The following is a 20123-nucleotide window of genomic DNA, read 5'->3' on the forward strand; positions in this document are numbered from 1 at the left end:
GCCTCGTCTCTGTTTGATGCAAGTGTGACGCTATACTGTGATGACACACTGAGACGGTACGATAACGCGCTCCTACTTAGGGCGAATGAGTCTCTCGGAACCAGGATCTGACGATCTGAGCTTGGTTCGCTTCAAGTTTTTCTCTACAGCGAACTCGCAATGAGACAGAGAGAGACGGAGAATGGAACGACACTATGTACTTTCAATTTGCGACAGAGTTTTGCGACAGAACGAGACATGCAAGGGTAGCTTACTCGAGAGAGATGACGGCTTTTCCAATGTTTCCTCCCTTCAACAATTCGAGGAAAGCCTCTCCCTGACAACGAGAACAACGTGCGTTAGTGAGCGTTACCGAAGCGGAAAAAAGTGAAGTTGCTTACGTTGTCGAGACCCTTGGTGATGTGCTCGATTGGCTTGATCTCACCCTTGGCGATGGCGGCGGGGATCTCGTCGTAGAAGTTTCCAATGTCACGGTTGAGGACAATGAATCTATTCGCAGAGGGAGAGTCGATGAGATTCAGCTCGGGACGCTCAAAGCTTGAGAACGGAAAAAAAACTGACCCCTCGTAGAGAATTTCTTTCGAGACGAGACGGAAGACGTTAGTCAATCCCTTACTCGATTCATTGTATTCCGACGCTGCGCCACAGCCTGGACATTCGAGAAGTGTAGAGGAGTGTCAGCAAAGTAGGCAACCAAAAGAGAAAAGCCCAAGACCCTTTCCGGTCTTTTTTTTCTCGTTCAAGACTCACCGACGATACGTCCGCGAACTTCGATGGTGTCGAGAACGGCTTCGAGCGTAGGGCCAGCTACATTATCCCAGTAGATCTGGTAAGAAATCTTCGACAAGTATTCTTTGATGTCGGTAGTCTGTCGAAATAAGCGTTGGGGGTCAGAATGTGCGTTCGGTGTCAGAACGAGGGTTCGGAGCCAGGACCAGGTACACGCATAGCACCGAATAGGTGTCCCACGGCGAGTAGGTGAATTGCGGAAAGCAAGAGAAGCTTACCTTGTAGTTGAAAGCGTGTTCGACTCCGAGCTTGTTCTTCAAGATTTCGACCTTTTCATCGGATCCAGCGGCGGCGATGACCTTCAATCCGGCACGGTGACAGAGTGCGATGACCATTTGTCCTACAGCTCCACTCGCGGAGGAAACGAAGATGGTTTCACCCTTCTTGGGCTTCGCGATGTCCTTCAATCCAACGTGCGCAGTTTGTCCTGTCCTCTCAAACGTCCGGTCAGCGCCTATAGGAAATCTTGATAGTCAAGAAAGTAAGCTCACCAGGCATTCCCGCAGAGCCGACCCAGGTCGAGAGAGGCAATCCTTCCTTGTTGTCGAAAGGACGAAGTTTCGAAACGGCATCCTTGTCGAAAACAACGTACTCGCTGAAGGGGAAGCTTCCGTAGACGAGTTGACCTTTCGAAACCGACGCTCCTTCTCCAGTCCTGAGGACCTCACCGACTCCGAAGTTCTCAATCGGTTTGTTGAGTTCGAATTCGGGGACGTAACTCTTCGTTCCGGGAGCACGGAGACGAGAACGGAGGTAAGGGTCAAGCGAGAGAACCTCGGTCTTGACCAAGATGGCGCCTTGAGCGAGTTGTTGGTCGAGATCGATCTCGTTCGAGACTGATTTGAGGTGTTTTCCGGGCACTGGGTATTGCGCGGGAGGGCATGCTTCGGCGAAGATGAGAGACTTGTTTTGAACCATTGTTGTAGAAGTGATGGGGAATGGGAGAAGAGGGAAGAGAAGCAGAGTTCGGATGAGGTTACGAAATCATTCTCGAATATTCCGTCACCGAACTTTTGGTGATTTTCGGAGTCAGCAAAATCAAGCGCGGCTGCTCCGAGAGCTGAGTGAGACTCCGAGCTGAGAGCGCAAGTGGCCACTGACTTCCCTCGAGCACGGGCCAATCTTTTCCTTTCCTTCAAGTTTTCGACAAGGCTCGAGCTCGCCCCTTCCGCGATCGAAACCATGAGCCTCTTCTTCCGGTCCAAACTTCAATCAACATCCGCCGTCAACGTTCTTTCTAGCTTCGAGTGCGCTTGCCTCGTACTCTCGGCACGAATCTACAAGCACGAACCTATATAAGCGAACCTAATACTACCCGCGGACTTGCCGTACAAGAGCTGCACGGATCGTCTCAACTCGTGACTCTCACGGATCCCTCTTCGACCCTCTCCCTCTCTCTTCTCACATGTCCCCAACTTCGATCTCGATGCGACTAGGCGACTCGCAAGAGTCTTATTCTTCAGAACCACCTCCAGCACCTTACGACGGTCCAAGAGGATCACCTCCAGATTACGCTTCGCCCCCTCTCACACAACAAGGAGATGACGAGACACCCTTGATCGTGCATCAGAAGAGGCAGCCAAAGATAGATGGACCGATGTCAGTAGACGATTTCGCATATGAGGTGAGTCGAGTCCCTCTCGAATCTCTTGTTCCTCTCTCAACGCTCAGATGACCTCGACTGAGTCTCAGATGGGACGAGTCGCATACGACATCAACGCTCTACGGGATATCGTGGAAGGGATCGAGAATCTGAAGGCAGACCTCTCGTCGCAAGGTTCTCCGATTTCGACTCTCGAGGCCTTGGCCCGACGAACCACTTCGGCCTCTCCCTTGCTATCGACATCAGTTCCTTCTCTACGCACCTTACGGTCGACGATTCCTTACCTGAAACCAGCAGCGGGAGCATTCGTCGTGTCGAATTCGCAAACAGTCGAGCTCAAACAGCAACTTGCTCAATGCGCTCAGACACTCAAGGATGTTCTCGGAAAGATAAGCGCGATGGAGCGGAGGGAAGAAGACACGGAGAAGAAGGACACACGGATGAGACTGTTGAAGTTTATCAAGGAGAAAGAGGGAGAAGGGGTCGAATCGTCAGAACTCATGGCGCAGCTGTTGGGAGCGGAGCGAGATGGTAGCAGAGCTACATCGGAAGCGCTCGAGGTGAGCTTTCCCTGACACAAAGGATTGCGATCGGTCCCAAGCTGATTGAGCTCGTCTTCTCAGGTGAATTCTTACGCCTGGCGCTGGGTCGTCGAACGACCAGGGTGCCGCCTCGCTCGATCAGTAGACGAATCTGGAGATCTCACATTTCTGCACAAGATCGAATATCCACCAGCTCCCTCAGTGTGGGCAAATGTAAGCAGCCTTTTCTCTCCCGTTTAAGCTGGGACGTGCTCACAAAAGCCCCTTTGTCATCCCTCGACAGACATGGGCATTCCTCCCGAGTCTCTATCCTTCTAACTCGACGAATCGCAAGACTTCAGGCTACAGTGCAGCCGGAACGAAGGAATCGATGCCGATTGACGCGAACGACGAAGAAACCACGGGCAACTACGGCGAGCCTCTCTCCGACGGGCTTAATCGACGACCTTCGAGATACAAGCTGTGGCTAGTGGTCCTTTTCGTCTTGCTCCTCATGGCAGGCGCGGGACTGGGAATCGGATTCTGGGTCAAGTCATTCGACCATGCGACATCTCGTTCAGAGACGGGTGATCCGAGTTCCTCCCCGCTCTCGACGTTCGTCAATCGCATGCCCGCTCATCCAACGATCGCTTCGTAGCCCGGCCTCCCTTACAGTATCATTATTCCTAGCCACCTCTTTCTTTCGTGATTTTCATTTTCTTTCATTTGCATTCGATCGTTTGTACAATGTTTGTACTGTACGGCACTGTGATTCTATGTTTGAAGTTACAGTGTCTGTATCTCGCCAGACGATGTCCCAGCTCAATTACGCAGTGATTTTGGCGAGGTTCTTTCGATGACGTCGCGAGAAACATTCAAGAGAAATTGTAACGGCTGTGCTGAGCTCTTCTCTTCCTTCTTCACCTCTCCTTCCTCGCACACTCCTCAGCTACTCTACAGAGCACAAGCACATAACCTAAGACTACTTACTCCAGCCCTCCTTCAACGCACGAATCTATCCCCTGATCATCATGTGAGCTTGACTTCCTTCAGATGATCTCCTACCTTGTTGTTCATGACGCTCATCCGTTTGCGGTTCTGCAGGCCTCTTCACGTCAACCACACCGTTCACACCGTATGTTGATTAGAACCTCGATTCCTTCCTCTCCATCGTTTTGCACCGCTCACTCGTTTCATCTGTTTCGCTCTCATCTCAGTACACTCTCATTCCGAGGTTCATCTACGTTAGACGTGCAGGAAAACGATTCTGGCTCTCTTTCGGACGATCCGGCGTAAGTCGCACGCGAAATGCAAAATATTCGCAACGAACTCTCTGAGCTGATGATTCTTTCTCCCTTGACAGCGTGTCTCTTACACCCGATAAGCCATCTTGATCAGCTGTCGACCTGCCGTGTGAATAGTCTTGCTTCTATACTTTGATCCCCCTAATTGTGTTACTTCAACTCGCTGTAATTTCTAAACCTGGAATCTCTCTCTAAGCTCCCACGACGAACCGACAGATGGAGAGCAACAACAAGTCTTTTACATCTCTTCACCATTGTCCACGAACGGTTTATCTACGCTGTTGACCGCTCCTTCGCACAACACGCAAGAACTCGCGAGTAACTCGTCAAGCTGTTCTCTTAGTTCCCGCTTTTCTCCTGCCTCCTTCTTCGCGCTCGCTCCCTTAGCGAGAGTCGTAGCATCCTGTGTTGTACGATTCGGTAACACTGCTCCTCCGATTCCGACCACTCCAGCTCCGATCGATTGGAAACCGCCTTTGATTTGCTTCGAGCCTGGAATCGCTCCTCCAATCGCACCGAGTAACGCATCGGGCAAGACGAGTTTGCGAAGTTGATCGAGTCCTTGAACGGAAGCCGCGGCGAGTTTGAGACCTTGAGCAGAAGTATCGTCGAGGAGATTTCGTCTTTGTTGTCGAGTCGGAGCGGCCGATGGAGCGAGTCGAGCTTGCAGGTCGAGCATCCTTCGGAGTTGGATAGGCGACAAGGTCTTCGTAACCTGTTGAGCGAGTGAGAAGATCGTCAGTCTTGATCACCGAAATTTAAGAGAGACAATCGATTCTTACCTCTTTGATGAGACAGTCAGCATGGAAAGAATGTTGACACGGGAAGACGTAGAATTGTCTCGTCAGGAGTTGCTGCGAGCAGCTTCCGCACTTCTCGTCCGCATCAACGACGACGAATCGATTTTGCAAGTCTGCGATGTCCGATTTGATCGCCTCCGCGCTCCGAGTCGCCTCATTCATATCCTCTTTGAGTCGTTCGATATGAGCCGAGTAACCTTCGAGAGCGTCGCAGATCTCTTCCTTGAAGTCATCGATTACGACAAAGTCGGGGAAGAAGGGGAGGATGTCTTCGATTTTGAGCAGATCGGTCGCTTCGAGGAATCGCATGGCGCTGCAGTTCATGGTGCCAATCAGCTCATGGTTTCATCTCCTGTGATCAGCGAAGGAAGCCTACGTCTTGATGTCGTTCTTCTTGCCAACGACGTGACGAGCGATCTTGAGCCAGAGTTTCTTCCTCAACATGTCGTCCTCTTCCGGTTCGTCCGCGCTCAGCTTCGCAAGTTCGAGATCGTCAGGTTCGAGGGCGAGATCGACGCTCGATTCGTACAGTTTCATCTTTGAATAGATCAAGACGCAAGCTTGAACTCGTCGGTGAGCGCGACAGAGTCGAAGGGCATAATCGAGATCGTAGAAAGGATCTCCTGTATCGGGATCGACGGGAGCGAGGTGAAGGAAGTTGGTAAAGTCGGCTTCGTCGGGGGAGGGAGAGGTAGCGTAGAGAGTGAGTAGGGTATTGTGAACTGAAGGATCGGTATTTTGTAAATCGAGGATGGTGTATTGTAGATATCGAATGATATGTCGAGTCGGAAGAGAATCAGTGGAAGAGGGAGAAGGTAGAGGCGAAGCTCGCGGCGTTGTGAGAGCGGGGATCAATCGTCGCACGTCGAGATCGCTGCGACGCATGAAGGCGTCGACGGCCTCTTTCGGAGCGTGGCGGACGAGAACGGCAGCGTGACGATAGTACAGGTCGAGATTCTCCTACATGAAGAGGGAGAGTAAGCTTCGGACAAGACTGACCCAAAGAACGGAAGTGAAGCGAACCTGTCCCGAAAGAGCTTGCAGCGCTTTGGTCCATTCTTCTTTCGCGATGTGCTGTTGAACGATTCTTTCTCGATCTCCGATCGTTGATGCGTAGAAGAGCGTAAGTTCGTCTCGGCCATGGCGTCCAAGCAGTTCAAAGACAGTTTTCGGTTCGAGATTGTCCTGTTTCCGACTTGCTTGTCAATAACGCAAATCGCGGTGACGAAAGATTTACGCTCACCTTGTAAGTTGACAAGAAGTGCCTCATATCGTCCTCGACGATACTTCGTTCAGCGTGAATGTTGTCTGCGTCTTCAGAGACTCGCTCGGCGGCGGCAGCATCCTCGAGTTCGTTAATTTTGGCGAGGTAGATTTCGACGAGCCATGTCGCGAGCATCATTCTTTGAGTGAGATCCTGTCAATGTGTCCTCTTCAATCAGTTCATGCTTCAAGCGGCATGAGAGGAATCGAAAGACGAACTGTTCGCTTCAACCTCTCGAGTTTCGCGACGAGATAATACCGCAGAGCGTCCCGTTCGTTCTTGTCGACGAATCGCAGGACGACCTCCTCGAACGCTTTCGAAGATTGGGCGTAACTTTGTGCGGATTGAATGTATCGACCCGCAGCAAAGTACGAATCGGCTTCAGAAGCGAGTACAGAATCCCTTTGTCGTTGAGTCTGTATCCCCGCGTCTGACGTTAGTTCGACTTGCGAGAGACTTGCGAGAGAGGAACAGGGTAGAGGAGATCGAGCTGACCTTGGCGTGCCGCTTTGCGAGTTCCCAATTCTGTCTCGAAAGGTAAACTTTCCAAACTTCACGATCCTCGTCTTTGATCACCAACTCGTAAATCGAAGACTCGGTGTACATCCAGCAGGTCTTGCGAACTGGGTCAGTCGCCAGACGTATCGGTCGGTCGTTTGATGGCTGCAGAGGTCGACTCGGTCTCGTCAGACATCGAGCTCAAGCATTGCGAGAGGAAGGGAAGAATTCACCAAATCCAAAGCTTCCTCGTAGACAACTTTGTCACTCAGAAGATCAATCGCTCGAACTTTGTCTTCGTACAGTAGGATGAAATGCCATTCCGTCAAAGCCATGCTGATCGGTAGATTCGTTGGTTCCTCGTTTGATTGATCAGAAGACGACGGGTAGGGGACAAGAGAGGCAGAGTCGATGATCCCGTCTCCAGGATGTAGGTCATTCGAAGGAGAAGGGAAGAGTAAGGTGCCGTGGTAGATTCCCGGACCTGCACGTCGAAAAGTCAGCGAGATCCTTTCACTCGATTACATCAGAATCGACTGACCTGTCATCCAAGCTACACTCTTCGGCAGTGCTGGACCACTCTTTGAACTCGACTGAGATGGTGTGAAGAAGTGTAGTTCAGATTGATGAGATTCGTCGCTCGGAAGTTCAAGCGTTTCTGTTTCTCTCCACGGGTTAGCTTCCGATCGGCAGGACACTAATGAAGGAAGACGACTCACTCGGTCTAGCCTGATTCGATGCATAGGGATGTAGCGCCGCCTCCAAGATTCCTCCATCTTCATCTTTCCTCCCTTGATTCGGTAAATTTCCAACGAGTTGTACTATCCTGCTCGGAGTCGTCGCAATCACCGCTACCCGTTTCCCCCAGATCTCGTACCGCAAGCCCGTAATTGTTTGACGTTCTGGAAGGACGTACAGCTGTCGAACATACCGCTCGGGGCCTGATCGACCTGGAACCGGGATTGAGAAAGCTGAAGATTCGGAGAGTGAAGGGTCGATCAAGGAGGTTTCGAGGATTTGCCCAGAGGCTGTACCGAGGAGAATCTCTCTTGTCGAGAACGCGTTGCCGGCGGAAGAAGAAGCGGAGGAGGAAGAGGACGAAGGAGCCCAGGCAATCGAGTCGATAATCGCTCCTTTGAGACGGTTCAACGGTTTCGCTTTCCTCGCGGCTGCTGCTGACGAAGAGGGTAGTCCTGAAGGAAGAGGACCGATGTAGAGGTAGAAATTGTCGCCGTTCGAAGTTGAAACAACGACATGTCGACCTGAAGGATCCGTGTGAACTTTGTGCAGTAAAGTCGAGACTCCCTCGGGGTAAGAGACTGGAGGTGGTAGAGGTAGTTCGTACTTGTCGACTTCTGTAGGTCGGTCTAGGTCGATACGAACGAGGAGAGGAGAGGAACCTCCCGAAGTCGCGGTGGGGGAAGAACGAGAGTTCCCTCGAACGCAGAGGAGGAGGATGTTTGAGGTACAAGTCAAGGAGAACAGTGGAGATGGTAACGCGAACTGCACTCGTCCTAGCGAGAAGATCGGAGTCGATTCATCGTCCTACGAGATCAAGATGGATTGAGCGAGCTGTCCGCCTCGAGACTCTAGAGTGAAGGGTTCACGTACTTCATTGTGACCTGCTTCGTACACTGCGCCATCTTCCCACCCTTGTATCGGCACGTTGAGCCCCGTTCCTCCTCCGCTTCTTTCAACGAACTCTTCCATTCCCGATTCCTACTACCAGATCGAGCTGCCGGTATCCTCGATAGTCGAGCAAGCGTGTGAAGAGGGAGAGTTTGTCGGGGTGCGCGAAAGATGGAAGTCGAAGCTCAAGTTGAGTGAGGAAGAGGAAGAGTTTCGCAAAGCGCTCTCACAGTCGAAGTTGATCCCTCTCTCGGAGAGATCTCCACTCGGCAGGTAGAGATATACGAAACAGCATTTCCGAAATTGAGAGCTACAGCTAAAGACGGATCCAACAAGGTAGAGGGGGAAAAGGAACTCGAAAAACGAAAAATACAAGAACCAGACACTTCAATTCGTCAACCCATCATCGGCGCCTATAACCTCCCGGCGGGGTACCATCACCGATCGCTCCTCCTCCTCCTCCAGGTTTCTCGCGGTTTCCATGTTTGTCGAGACGGAAGAGCGAAAGAATATCGGGAACGGAAATGCGTTCGCAATAATCGGGATCGCCCTGACCTTCGGCGAGCGACATATCGGAGAGGAGAGTCTTGCGCGCTTGCAGGTTGAGGATACGCTCTTCGATGGTGTCTTCGACGATGATTCGCTCGATTTCGACGTCTCGAAGTTGACCAAGTCGGTAGGTTCGATCGAACGCTTGAGCTTCGACAGCTTTTGACCAGGCGAGATCGAGCGACAGGACTCGACAGGCGGAGGTCAGATTGAGACCGACTACAGACAAAGGATCGGGATTCGCGTCAGTTTGGCGAGGTAGCGACCAACGGAAAACGAAAACTGCTTACCTCCTCCAGCCTTGGTACTCAAAAGCATCACCTTGACTCCTCCGTCTTCTTCTTTCTCGCGTAACAATTCGATCGCCTCGTTCCTCTCCTCTGCTGAGCTCGAACCTTGGAATCTCACCGACATGATTCCATTCTCCGTCAAGTAGCGATCAAGTAAATCGAGAGCGGCGACGAACTGTGAGAGAATGATCGTTCGGGTATCGGGGTATGGTTCATCTGCTTTCTCCTCGCCAAACTTGGCCGGATCGTTCTTGCGATCTTCGAGTTCTTTGCGTTTTTGACGATCTTCTGCTTCGTATTGACGGAGCTTCTTCAAGATGTATACCATCTGCTCAGAGAATATTGTCAGATCAAGAACACGTGGAATCAGAGAAGCTGGAAGAACTCACCTTGGTCGAGGGAACGAGAGGAGACATTTCCAACTTCTCTTTTTCCTCGCCTTCCTCACCTTTGACCTTTTTCTGGACCCTCGACGAGGAAGAAGAGGACGGAGTTTGGACTCGGCCTCGAACAGCCGGCGAATCGATACGAGGTTTCGAGTCTTTGACAGCTGGAGTGCCGATCCGAGGTTTGCGGTCCTTCTTCTCCTCCTTCTCCTTCTTGACCCGCGAGGAGCTACCGATCTTAGGTTTGACGTCGAAATCGCGATCCTCAGCTTTGATCTTTGGTTTGAAGTCGAAGAATTTCGAGGGATCCGGGAGATCATCGTCGTCGTCGTCCGAGAGTTCTACGATTCGAGCAGAGGGTTTGACTTTCTCTTCAGTGACTCGAGGTTTACGAGGGCTCTCTTCCTTCTCTGGAAGCTTGTCGTCATTGTCTTCTTGTTCCTCGAGAGCGGTGGTGATCTCGTCCGAAGTGGGTTCGAAGCATTCGAGATCGAAGAGACTTTTCGCCGAGAAAGGAGCTCGACATCTGTGTCGGAGATTACACCGTCAGTACCGAGAGAGGATTGAGAACGATGATCTGTACGTACAGAGGGCAAGGAGCTTCGCTTTTCTTCCCTTTCTTTCCATCGAGATCGTCGTCCGCGTCTTGATTGAGAATTTCGTGAATGCAAGTCGTGCAACAGATGTGTCCGCAAGGGGTGACGCTTCCTTCTCCAGCCGCTCCAATAATCGGTTCTCTGTGTCAAAGGGCTTCGAATCAATCCCGACCTCGAAGGAGAAGAGGAAAGAAAAGGGAGAACTCACTCGCAAACCGGACAACATCCTTGATCTTCGTAACCAGCTTCTTCGAGATCATCGACTTGGGCACGTTGTACGGCAATCTCCAATCTTTGTCGTTGCAAGCGTGTGACGGCCACTTCTCCTAGAATCGATTTTGCCCGTTCAAGTTCCTTTTCTCGGTCGTACGCTCCTAGTTTTTCGACGAGAAGATGCGGGTGACAGCACAACTGTTCGAGACGAAGGATGAGGACCAGGATGAAGTGGTAGTTCTTCAGAAGAGTTCCCTCTACAGCACAAGGGAATTAGCTTTTGCGAAATTGTTAGAATGAGTCGGTTCGACTTTTCTCACCTCTGAAGAACTTGTTGACCTGCGTCTGGTAGCCAGCTTCAATGTGATCATAGATTGCACGTTCTACCGGATCGAACTGGAGGTTGATCTGTTTCTCAGTCTTGAGAGGGAGGGGAACGAGGGGTTTCCCGCCGAGCTCGTCCGCTTTTCGACGACGTAGGAGGAGCGGTCCGACTGCTTGGTCGGCGGTACGTCCCGCTTCGACGGGGTTCTTCTTCTCGAGATTCGTGATCGCTGTCCTATCCCAGGCGAACAGATCGATGTCAGTTTCTCCGGTCGTTCTCAAGTATCGAATCGCTCACGCACCTGTACATCTTGTACTGATTCCAGGGCTTGTTACGGAGGAATCGATGAAGAGGATAGTAGTCCTGAAGAGTGTTGATCATCGGCTACAACCGAAAGGAAGGATTTCAGCCGTAGAGTTTTGAAAGAGCCAGATCAAAGGTTACTTACAGTTCCGGTCAAAGCCCAACGGAATACAGAGTCCAGTTTCGCGATCGCTTTAGAGATTCGCGATCTCGGGTTTCGAGCGACATGAGCTTCGTCGATTACGACTCGGTACCAGCAGAATTGGTACAAGATTCCTGGATCTTTCTTTTCTTGCTTCTCTTCTTCCTCATCGTCTTCGTTCTCGTTCTCTTGATCCTTCTTCTTCTTCTTTTTCTTTACCGATTTCGGCCATCTGTCAACGGAAGACGGGCGATCAGTCGAGAACAAACGAGGCATTTTGCGAAGAAAGAACTCACTCGAGTGAGAGAGTTGAATGAGTCGTGATCACAACGTCGAACGCTTGTAATTCCTCCTTCGTTTTCGCTTTGTATCGGTTCGATCCATGGTAGATGTGTACCGACTGACCAATGGCGAACTTGTGGATTTCTTGTTCCCATTGCGAGAGGAGCGAGAGAGGAACGACGACGAGGTTCGTACGGATCTCGGGGTCGTGAGATCGACGAGCGATCATCAGGGCGATTGTTTGGAAAGTCTTTCCGAGACCCTGCAAGCTCGAACCCGTGAATCAGCCGAGAAGAACTCGAAATTCCAAGGTGAGTCGAGACTCACCATCTCATCGGCGAGGATTCCTCCAGGTACTTTCGCATCCATTTCACGTTTGACCATGAACGCTAACCCGATCCATTGGAACGCGAGGAGAGGGTACTTCATTCCTGGAATTTTGTCGGTTTGAGAATTCATCCCAAGAGCTGCGACAGCATCATCGACCGCCTTCGTCGCTGTACAGTCGGATCCAATCCATCAGCCCGACTAGTCAGGAAGCCTCGATAGTAAAGAGGGTGGTGACTCACATCGCATCAAAGCGTTCTCATTCCTCCTCATGAAATTTGCCAATTCTTGACTCGCTGCAGTGACGACTGGAGCTCCTCCGGCCGATTTCTTCCTGCCTCTCGACTTGCCCTTGATCTTGTTTATAAGTCCTTCCAAGTTGAATCCTCCCGGTTCCATGATTCCCGGATACTTTGCCGTCTCGTCTTCGGAAGATGAAGAATTGTCGTAACTCGAATCGGAATCGGAATCATGCTTGTTTTTGGCCGTCGATCCCCATCCTCCCGGCATAGGTACGTCTCCTCCTCCTCCTTGTTTGTCCGTTGAGGGTCCAGCGAGAGCCCCTTCGATCCATCCGTCGATGCCTCCCTTTTTCTTCGCTTTGCTCTTCCTCTTCGCTTCTCTCTGAGCCAATCGAAGTCTCGCCTTAGCCATCGCGTCCTTGTTACTCCCGAGTCGATTTCCTCCTACTCTTTGTCCAGCAGGATCGTTCCCAAAGCCGAGAGGTGTGATATTCGCTTTCTCCCATTCCCTCTTCTTGCTTGCGAGGATTTGATCGTTCGGGAGAGGTTTCCTGTTCCTGAAGCCGAGTCTTCCACCTCCTACTTTCGCTCGTACCTGCGCCGCAGTCATTCGACGATCGATCGTCCCGTCCTCCTCCTTTACTCCTTCGTCCGATTCGTCACTATCGATTTTCGCTTTCCCCTTTCCCTTGATATCTTTCTTCCCACTGACACTTTTCCCCTTCTTGTCTTTCTTTCCGCTACTCGCCCCTCCAGTAACCCTGCTCTCCACTTCGTCGAACTTGTCTCCGAATGTTTCATCGAAATCGAGTCCCAAACGTTTCGCTTCGTCTCGAAATTCGACTTTCTTCTTGATGTATTCAGGTCTGGTCGTACGTTTCGATGCGTAAGATTTCAGGACCGAGTCGATTGAAGCGTTCAAAGCTTTGAACGAGGAAGAGGAGGAAGAGGAAGAAGTCGGAGTCGAGGGAACTCGATTGAGGTGTCGGGGAGAGGAAGTGGACGGTGACGGGTCTACACGAGGTTTCTTGTCTTTGTGTTGATTCTGACGACGTCCCGAGAGGGAGGGAGTCGAGGTAGCAGGACGAGAAGGAGTTTTCGCAAGAGGTTTGAGTTCGAGTTCCAAATCCGAGTCTGAATCGACGTCTACAGCGCGTGAATGCTTCTTCGACGTAGATGACCCCGATGCCGACGTAGATCCGGTACCGGTACGAGATCTCGCTTCGATAGACTGTTCAATCGCTTGTTGCAATTCGAGGTTCTCCATCTCGTCATCTGTGTCGCTCAAGTAGATCGTCTCCCCCATCCTGGCTGTTCTCTGGCCGCTTCGGGTTGAACTGAGTCCTATAGGTCGTAATTGTGAAGCGTCAAGTTGGTTCAACTCGCCGCTCAAAAAGTAAACATTCGCACAGACCGGCGAGATCGAGGCGATGGGGGAGCACGACAGAAGGAGGGACAGATAACTCACCTGACTGGTGTGGACCCTGAACGACTCGCCCGATGCCGGGGCCCAACGGAGTGTTGAGAAGATGAGAGATCGAGAGGGCGTTCGAACGCGTCGAAGATGTTTGCTCGCCGCTCACTCTAGGATTGCTGGTACCGCGTCGTAGCTCGTAGGAATGTACGCTTGTCAGTCGAGAATGGTTCGAGTTGGTGAGAGGCAGTCTGCCAACTCGACGCGACCTCTCGAAATCTTCTCGCTTCTCTTGCTCTCTCCGCTCCGAACTCTCCGCGCGTAGAGGAGGGGTATTAGATGAGCTATCCTCCTCATCACCCAACCACCTATCACGACTACTACTCTCATCCACAACTATCGAATCCCTCCGAGTTACCTCCGAGCAACCAACTCCCTTATCCTCCTCAACCCGCCTACTCTCACTCCGCCCCAGTCCATCACTCCCCAGCTTCGAATCACCTCCCTACACCTCCTTCGAGAATCGTCCTAACCGGTTCTTTCGCCTCGGCTTCATCACCTCATCTTCCTCAATCTCACTCTCCTTCCTTCACCTCTTACCCTCCTCCACTCGCTCCAATCCCTTCGACTTCTACAGCTACTTCCGATCCGAATCTCCTTCACCAATACTACACTCCTCAACCAGTAGTCGCCGCTTCTCAAGATTTCGGAATGGGAATTTCTGATCGACCTCGAAGATCGACTTCTCGCGTACCGAACAATTACACGACGGCACCTCAGCAACAAGCGCATCACGAATCGAGTTATGCGACGCGTAGGACTTCGGGGAGAGCGTTGAGAGGGACTTCGAGTGCACCGATCAGTTATGCTGAACCTCGATTCGACGACGACGAAGGGGATTACCAGGAGGAGTATCAGGAGGACGACGATGATGACGACGAGGAAGTACAGTCACGGAGCAGAAGTGGCGCGAGAGGGAAAGGCAGGGCAACGAGAGGAAGTTCGAGCCGAGGTGGGGTCAGTCAGGATTTCGAGCAACAAGGCGAAGAGGAGCAGGACGGGCTCGTCGATACGAACGGACTACCACCTCTACCGCCAATCGAGAACGGTCAGAACGGAGGAGGCGCGAGTCAGTATCTACAAGCGATCGCAGGAGTAACGGGAGCAGTCGACGAGGAACAGCAGCAAGAAGAAGAACAACCGGTTGCTCGGAACGGACGAAGAATCGTACAAGATTCAGACGATAACGACGACGCTGAAGGCGAGATGGACGTGTCGACGATAAACCCAGCTCAAATCCAGAACAATTATCAACCTGAAGCTCAAAATGGTGAAAACGTCGAACCAGAAGACGAATCGGACGAAGGAGTGGAACCTCGTCGAAGAGCTACACGAGTCAAGATTGCAAACTCGGACGAGGAGGGAGACGAGGCGGAGGAGGAGGACGAACTCGGTTTCCGTCGACCGACTCTCGTGATGAAAACTGCTTCGGGTCGGACTACGAAACGACCGGTTTACTACGACGAAGGAGATGATGGAGATGAGGCACCATCAACGTCAACAGGAGGAAGGTTGACGAGAGGTGGGAGTCGAAGAAACGGTGGATATCGAGGGGAAGGAATCGACGAGGACGAGGAAGAATGGGCTGGAGAAGATGGACAGGACGACAGCGATGACTTTGGAACGAGGAGAACTCGCAATAGCAGTCGAGGGACGAGGAGTAGCAACGGCAATCGAAGGAACTCGACTCGAAGTCTACGAAATCGAGCAGGACCTGGTCGACCCCCTGGACGACAAACTCGAAACTCTATCAAAGCTCAAGACACTTCATACGACGACGAAGAAGGTCCAGGCTCGTCAGACGAAGACGATCTATCCCTCGACTTGCACGACGATGAAGACAGCGAGTTCGGAGGAGGAGGATCCGCGCCTCGAAGAAACTTAAGACAGAAGAAGAAAGTTGATTACTTCGCTCCACTCGCACTCGAAGCTCCGAAGGGTAGAAAGGATAAGAAGAAGAACCAGTTCAACAAGAAACGAAACGATGATGGAAACCCTTTCGCCGGCTTGCCTGCAAACCTCACTGGTGCTCAATGGGCAGCTTTGTATCCCGACGGCGGTCAACCTTCCGATTCTGTGAGTGACCTCGTCGCAACTAGCCTGCGTTTCGGCACTAACTCGTCGATGTTTTGAACAGTCTGACGACGATATTCCGAATCTCGGTTCTCCCTCGAAATCTGCTCTCTACACATCGAAAGCTGGTGGAATAGGTGGAGGTGGGATGTTGGCGTCTGGTGGTGGACTAGAGTTTGGTGCAGGAGCGCCCGGCAACCTTGGCAAAGTCGCGAGTGTCGCTGGTGAGAACCCTCGCGTCTCGTCTCTTTCCATCTCGGACTTTAACTGACTCGGTTACGTTCTATCGTCATGCTAGCTCTCGCTGATACGGATCCACTCGGAGTACCGTCAACCATCTCGTTCGATTCGGTCGGAGGACTCGGATCTCACATTCAACAGTTGAAAGAGATGGTCTCGCTTCCTCTTCTCTACCCCGAAGTATTCGAGCGTTTCGCGATCACTCCACCTCGGGGTGTCTTGTTCCACGGTCCTCCCGGTACTGGTAAGACCCTCTTGGCGAGAGCTTTGGCGGCGAGTTGCAGCACAGACGGGAGAAAAATCTGTGAGTCTTTCGCCTTCCCTCCCTCTCGTGAACTTTCAACTGAGTTGTCTTATCGTCGACAGCTTTCTTCATGAGGAAAGGAGCGGATTGTTTGTCGAAATGGGTGGGAGAAGCTGAACGTCAACTGAGATTACTGTTCGAAGAGGCGAAGAATTGTCAACCGTCGATCATCTTCTTCGATGAGATCGATGGTAAGTCAAAGTCTGTCTCTTCACAATCAATGTGTAAATGCTCAGTGACTCTCGTCGACAGGTCTTGCGCCAGTGCGGAGTAGCAAACAAGAACAAATTCATGCTTCGATCGTTTCGACTCTGCTCGCGCTCATGGATGGAATGGATGGGCGAGGACAAGTCATCGTAATCGGAGCGACGAATCGACCAGACGCTATCGACCCGGCATTGCGTCGACCGGGACGTTTCGATCGAGAATTTTACTTCCCTCTCCCGAACATCGAAGCGAGGAAGAAGATTCTCGGGATTCACACGAAGGGCTGGAACCCTCCTCTCGAGGATAGTTTCATGGACGAGTTGGCAGACTTGACGAAAGGGTACGGAGGAGCAGATCTCAGGGTGAGTTGCATCTTTGCGGTTTAGACTCGAGCTTTTGTTAACCTGTTTTCCTCTCGCAACAGGCTCTCTGCACGGAAGCAGCTCTCAACGCGGTTCAACGAACGTATCCTCAGATCTACAAGACAAACGATCGTCTCCTCATCAAACCCGAAACTATCGAAGTCACCGCTCGAGATTTTGTCATTTCCCAGAAGAGTTCGTTTCTCAGCCTCTCGATCGTGATGCATCTGCTCACCATCTTTCGCTACAGATTTGATCCCTTCTTCTCATCGATCAACGTCGTCCGCCGCTGCCGCTCTTCCCCCTCAACTTGTCCCTCTCCTCGCCGAATCTTTCGAGAATGCAAAGGTTGCGCTCTCCAAGGTTCTTCCCGAAGTCAAGAAACCGAATGTCCTTGAAGAAGCTGAATTTGTCGACGATGGAGGAGGATTCGAAAAGGAAAAGATGCTACAAGGTAAGTCGAATCGTCTCAATTCCCCACGAGCGACATTGACGAATCGCTCTCCCTCTCGCAGCTTTCGAAACCCTTCGAGTCTTCCGTCCTCGACTTCTAATCCTTGGTGAACCCGGCTCCGGTCAAGGATTCGTCGGATCTGCGATCTTGCATCACCTCGAAGGTTTCCACGTACAAACGCTCGATCTCGCAACTCTCGTCTCTGATTCGTCTCGAACGATGGAAGCCGCCTGCGTTCAACTATTCGTCGAAGCGAAGCGACACAAACCCTCGATCCTGTTCATCCCTTCCTTGCTCACGTGGTGCACGAGCGTCGGAGAAACGGTCAGGTCGACGATCAAAGGACTCCTCGATAGTCTCGACCCTTCCGATCCTATCCTCCTCCTCGCTGTCGTCGATGGATCGATGAAAGATATTCCTCCAGACGTTCGAAGTTGGTTCGGATTCGTCAAGGGAAATCGCGTCGTTTTGGACAAACCCAACGCTGTGAGTTGTGTCCCAGCTCGATCTCTTATGCTACCATTCATCTTACTCTTCCCTCGTGTCATTCAGGCTCAACGAGAAGCTTTCTTCGCCGACGTCATCGCTGGAATCACTCGACCTCCGAATGAATTCCCGGACGCCATGCCTCGTCGAAAACGAATCCTCGAGAAACTCCCCATCGCTCCTCCTCCCGCTCCCCGTGAACCGACCGCTGCCGAAATCGCGCAAGCTGAAGCGAACGACCAACGACTCCTCGAATACCTCAAATGGAAACTAGGTCCCGTTCTCGGCGAGTTGAAGAAGAGGTACAAACGATTCACGAGGAACCTCTACGTACGTCGAGCTTCACAACTCCTCTTCGATTTCAGTCTGACCCTCTCGTGTGTATAGGATGATTGGAGAGAAGACGATCTCGAGTGGCGTAAGAACCAACTGAACGACAACGAAACTGTGACTGGACTCGGAACTCAACCTTACCACAACGTCGACCTCGATCTTATGCATTCAGATCTCTACAAAGGATACTACCACACTCCTGACGAGTTCCTCACCGATATCCTCCGAATTCAAGCGAATGCCGAGATCAACAAAATCATGGAACAAGACGCTGAAGCACCGATCAAAGCTGGACAAATGGTTAATCACACGAAAGTCATGCTCGATCAAACATTCGACGCGAACTTCCGTTCCGAATGCGTCAAGATGGCCGCGAGGATGAAGGAGAAGGATCAGAATCAACCGAAGAAGGAGAGGAAAGGAAGAGGGAGACCCCTCCCCGAAGAAGGAATCGTCGCCGCTGCGAAACAAGCCGCTATCGATGGAGGACTACACAAGGTCCGACCACCGAAGGACCGAGCGACTGAAGGTGAAGGCGAAGACGAAGGGGGACAGGACGATGTGATCATCGAAGAGAATGGAGATGTAGGAGCTGGCGAGAACGGCCTCAAGCGAGCGAGAGAAGAGGGCCAAGACGACGAGACGGAAGGAGTCGAGGGAGAAGGGGGTCAAGGTCCGGCGAAACGAATGAGACCTGAAGGAGATGAATCACCTTCTGTCGACGCTGTTGATCTTCCGAATGGTCAAGTCGTCGCATCGACCTCGGCTCCTCAACCTCTCTCGAATGGAATCAACGGTCATCACTACGAGAACGGCGCATCTTCGAATCTAAACAACCTACTCAACCCAACTTCTCCTTCCGCCCTCGCGACCTCGCAAAACCCTCTTGAGTTCGCCCAACCCCCTCCTCTCGGCGCGCTTGCGATGCCCATGGCCGTCGGTGCGACTCCTTCTCTCTCTCCTCAAAAGTCTCTCGCAAATGCCGAACCAAACTTCTTTATCGGAAATCCTCCCTCTGCGACTTCGAACCCTTTCCTCGTCCCGTCCTTCTCGGCTGCCGTCGATCCCTCTCCATCGACGACGACCCCTGACACAACCTTACCAAACGGTGTGGCGCCGCCTGCTCCCTCCGACGAGAACTCTCGAGAAGGCGAGGAACCGATTGGAGCTGAAAAGGAGCGTTCACCGACTCCGATGGAGGCGACGCCACCTCCCTTGCCCGACTTTATCCTTCCTTCTCACGCCGTCGATGCTTTCGCCTCGTTCCTCAAGAACGACACCTCGGCTCTCAACGTCGACCAGCTTGAGCAACTCCGAGCCGCCTGTTTCGATTCGGTGTGGAGAGGAAAAGGAGATTGGGACCGAACGAGGTTACTCGAAGAACTCGACGAGTTGGCGAAAGAATTTGTCGAAGAGGTTGAAACGCTGCCGTAGGAGGCGGTTTCGTGTTTTTTTCTCTGATTGTCGTTTTTTATCTTCCCTTTCCCTGACTCCATTCCACCTCTCTCTCTCCATGTTCTGACTCGTTCTCGCATCACGCACTCTCTCTCTCGATAGTTGTTTCTGAATGGCTCTCTCGCACATAAAACAATTGCAAACTCATTTCAGCATTCTCTCATCTGTGCTCGTAGCGGAGCAGAGTACCTGTTGTCAGATATGCTAACAGAGCACTGGTCCGCGTGCGTTGTGAGCGCTGCCTGTTCGTACAACAGTGAACCGTACGGCATCAAGAACATCTTCTCGCTCGTTTCGAAAGAAATCCTTTACGAAGGGTGAGCTTTCTCCCCGGTTTTCGAGCCCTGTTCTCACCTCTCCTCACAGAACTAGACTACTGACCTCGTTTGTGAACCTCGTACTCGAATAGATTCATCGTCCTCAACCGTGACCTCGGAAACTTCTACGACGAGATCCCTCCCGCGCTCGCCAAGGGGGAGTTCACGAAGCCGATTGAGCACGTCACCATGGGTCTTGATCAAGTGAGTCTCGTAGCGTTCTCTGTTCTCCGCGCACTCTCGCTGATGCGGTCTCTCATTTAGGGAGAGGCTTTCCTCGAATTGTTGAACGGGGGAAACATTGGAAAAGCCGTCATCTCTCTCGAGTAAACTACCCTTGCATGTCTCGTTCTGT

General features: G+C 51.9%; 5 protein-coding genes across 5 annotated transcripts; 2 read left to right on the forward strand and 3 right to left on the reverse strand.

Moving 5' to 3' along the window:
- Window positions 1–250: 250 nt before the first annotated feature.
- JCM6883_005264 (MDR family NADP-dependent oxidoreductase) lies at window positions 251–1707 on the reverse strand (the record flags this gene model as incomplete). The annotated part of the gene is made up of 6 exons (XM_076630386.1): window positions 251–316; window positions 381–489; window positions 562–649; window positions 751–868; window positions 1008–1216; window positions 1281–1707. 6 exons carry the CDS (start codon window positions 1705–1707, stop codon window positions 251–253), a joined length of 1017 nt encoding a protein of 338 aa, XP_076489778.1.
- A 487-nt stretch (window positions 1708–2194) lies between these two features.
- Window positions 2195–3571, forward strand: JCM6883_005265 (uncharacterized protein; the record flags this gene model as incomplete). Its single annotated transcript, XM_076630387.1, has 4 exons — window positions 2195–2413; window positions 2482–2952; window positions 3016–3147; window positions 3218–3571. The coding sequence occupies 4 exons, from the start codon at window positions 2195–2197 to the stop codon at window positions 3569–3571; spliced, it is 1176 nt and encodes a 391-aa protein (XP_076489779.1).
- An 884-nt stretch (window positions 3572–4455) lies between these two features.
- On the reverse strand, window positions 4456–8489 carry PEP3 (tethering complex subunit PEP3; the record flags this gene model as incomplete). The annotated part of the gene is made up of 11 exons (XM_076630388.1): window positions 4456–4932; window positions 5000–5330; window positions 5394–5977; window positions 6041–6202; window positions 6261–6434; window positions 6500–6697; window positions 6777–6944; window positions 7013–7263; window positions 7321–7437; window positions 7499–8324; window positions 8391–8489. The coding sequence occupies 11 exons, from the start codon at window positions 8487–8489 to the stop codon at window positions 4456–4458; spliced, it is 3387 nt and encodes a 1128-aa protein (XP_076489780.1).
- Window positions 8490–8811: 322 nt separating this feature from the next.
- On the reverse strand, window positions 8812–13369 carry JCM6883_005267 (uncharacterized protein; the record flags this gene model as incomplete). Its single annotated transcript, XM_076630389.1, has 11 exons — window positions 8812–9176; window positions 9248–9575; window positions 9637–10159; window positions 10221–10370; window positions 10438–10699; window positions 10763–11001; window positions 11069–11151; window positions 11216–11444; window positions 11509–11756; window positions 11822–11991; window positions 12064–13369. 11 exons carry the CDS (start codon window positions 13367–13369, stop codon window positions 8812–8814), a joined length of 3903 nt encoding a protein of 1300 aa, XP_076489781.1.
- Window positions 13370–13816: 447 nt separating this feature from the next.
- JCM6883_005268 (uncharacterized protein) lies at window positions 13817–20098 on the forward strand (the record flags this gene model as incomplete). Its single annotated transcript, XM_076630390.1, has 13 exons — window positions 13817–15613; window positions 15675–15834; window positions 15909–16154; window positions 16217–16345; window positions 16407–16723; window positions 16786–16918; window positions 16974–17177; window positions 17239–17663; window positions 17730–17993; window positions 18051–19426; window positions 19628–19768; window positions 19861–19972; window positions 20033–20098. The coding sequence occupies 13 exons, from the start codon at window positions 13817–13819 to the stop codon at window positions 20096–20098; spliced, it is 5370 nt and encodes a 1789-aa protein (XP_076489782.1).
- Window positions 20099–20123: the final 25 nt, after the last annotated feature.

This window comes from Sporobolomyces salmoneus (genome assembly GCF_050403485.1).
Source record: "Sporobolomyces salmoneus JCM6883 DNA, S_salmoneus_JCM6883_v1_ctg9, whole genome shotgun sequence".
In the NCBI taxonomy this organism is placed as follows: domain Eukaryota; kingdom Fungi; phylum Basidiomycota; class Microbotryomycetes; order Sporidiobolales; family Sporidiobolaceae; genus Sporobolomyces; species Sporobolomyces salmoneus.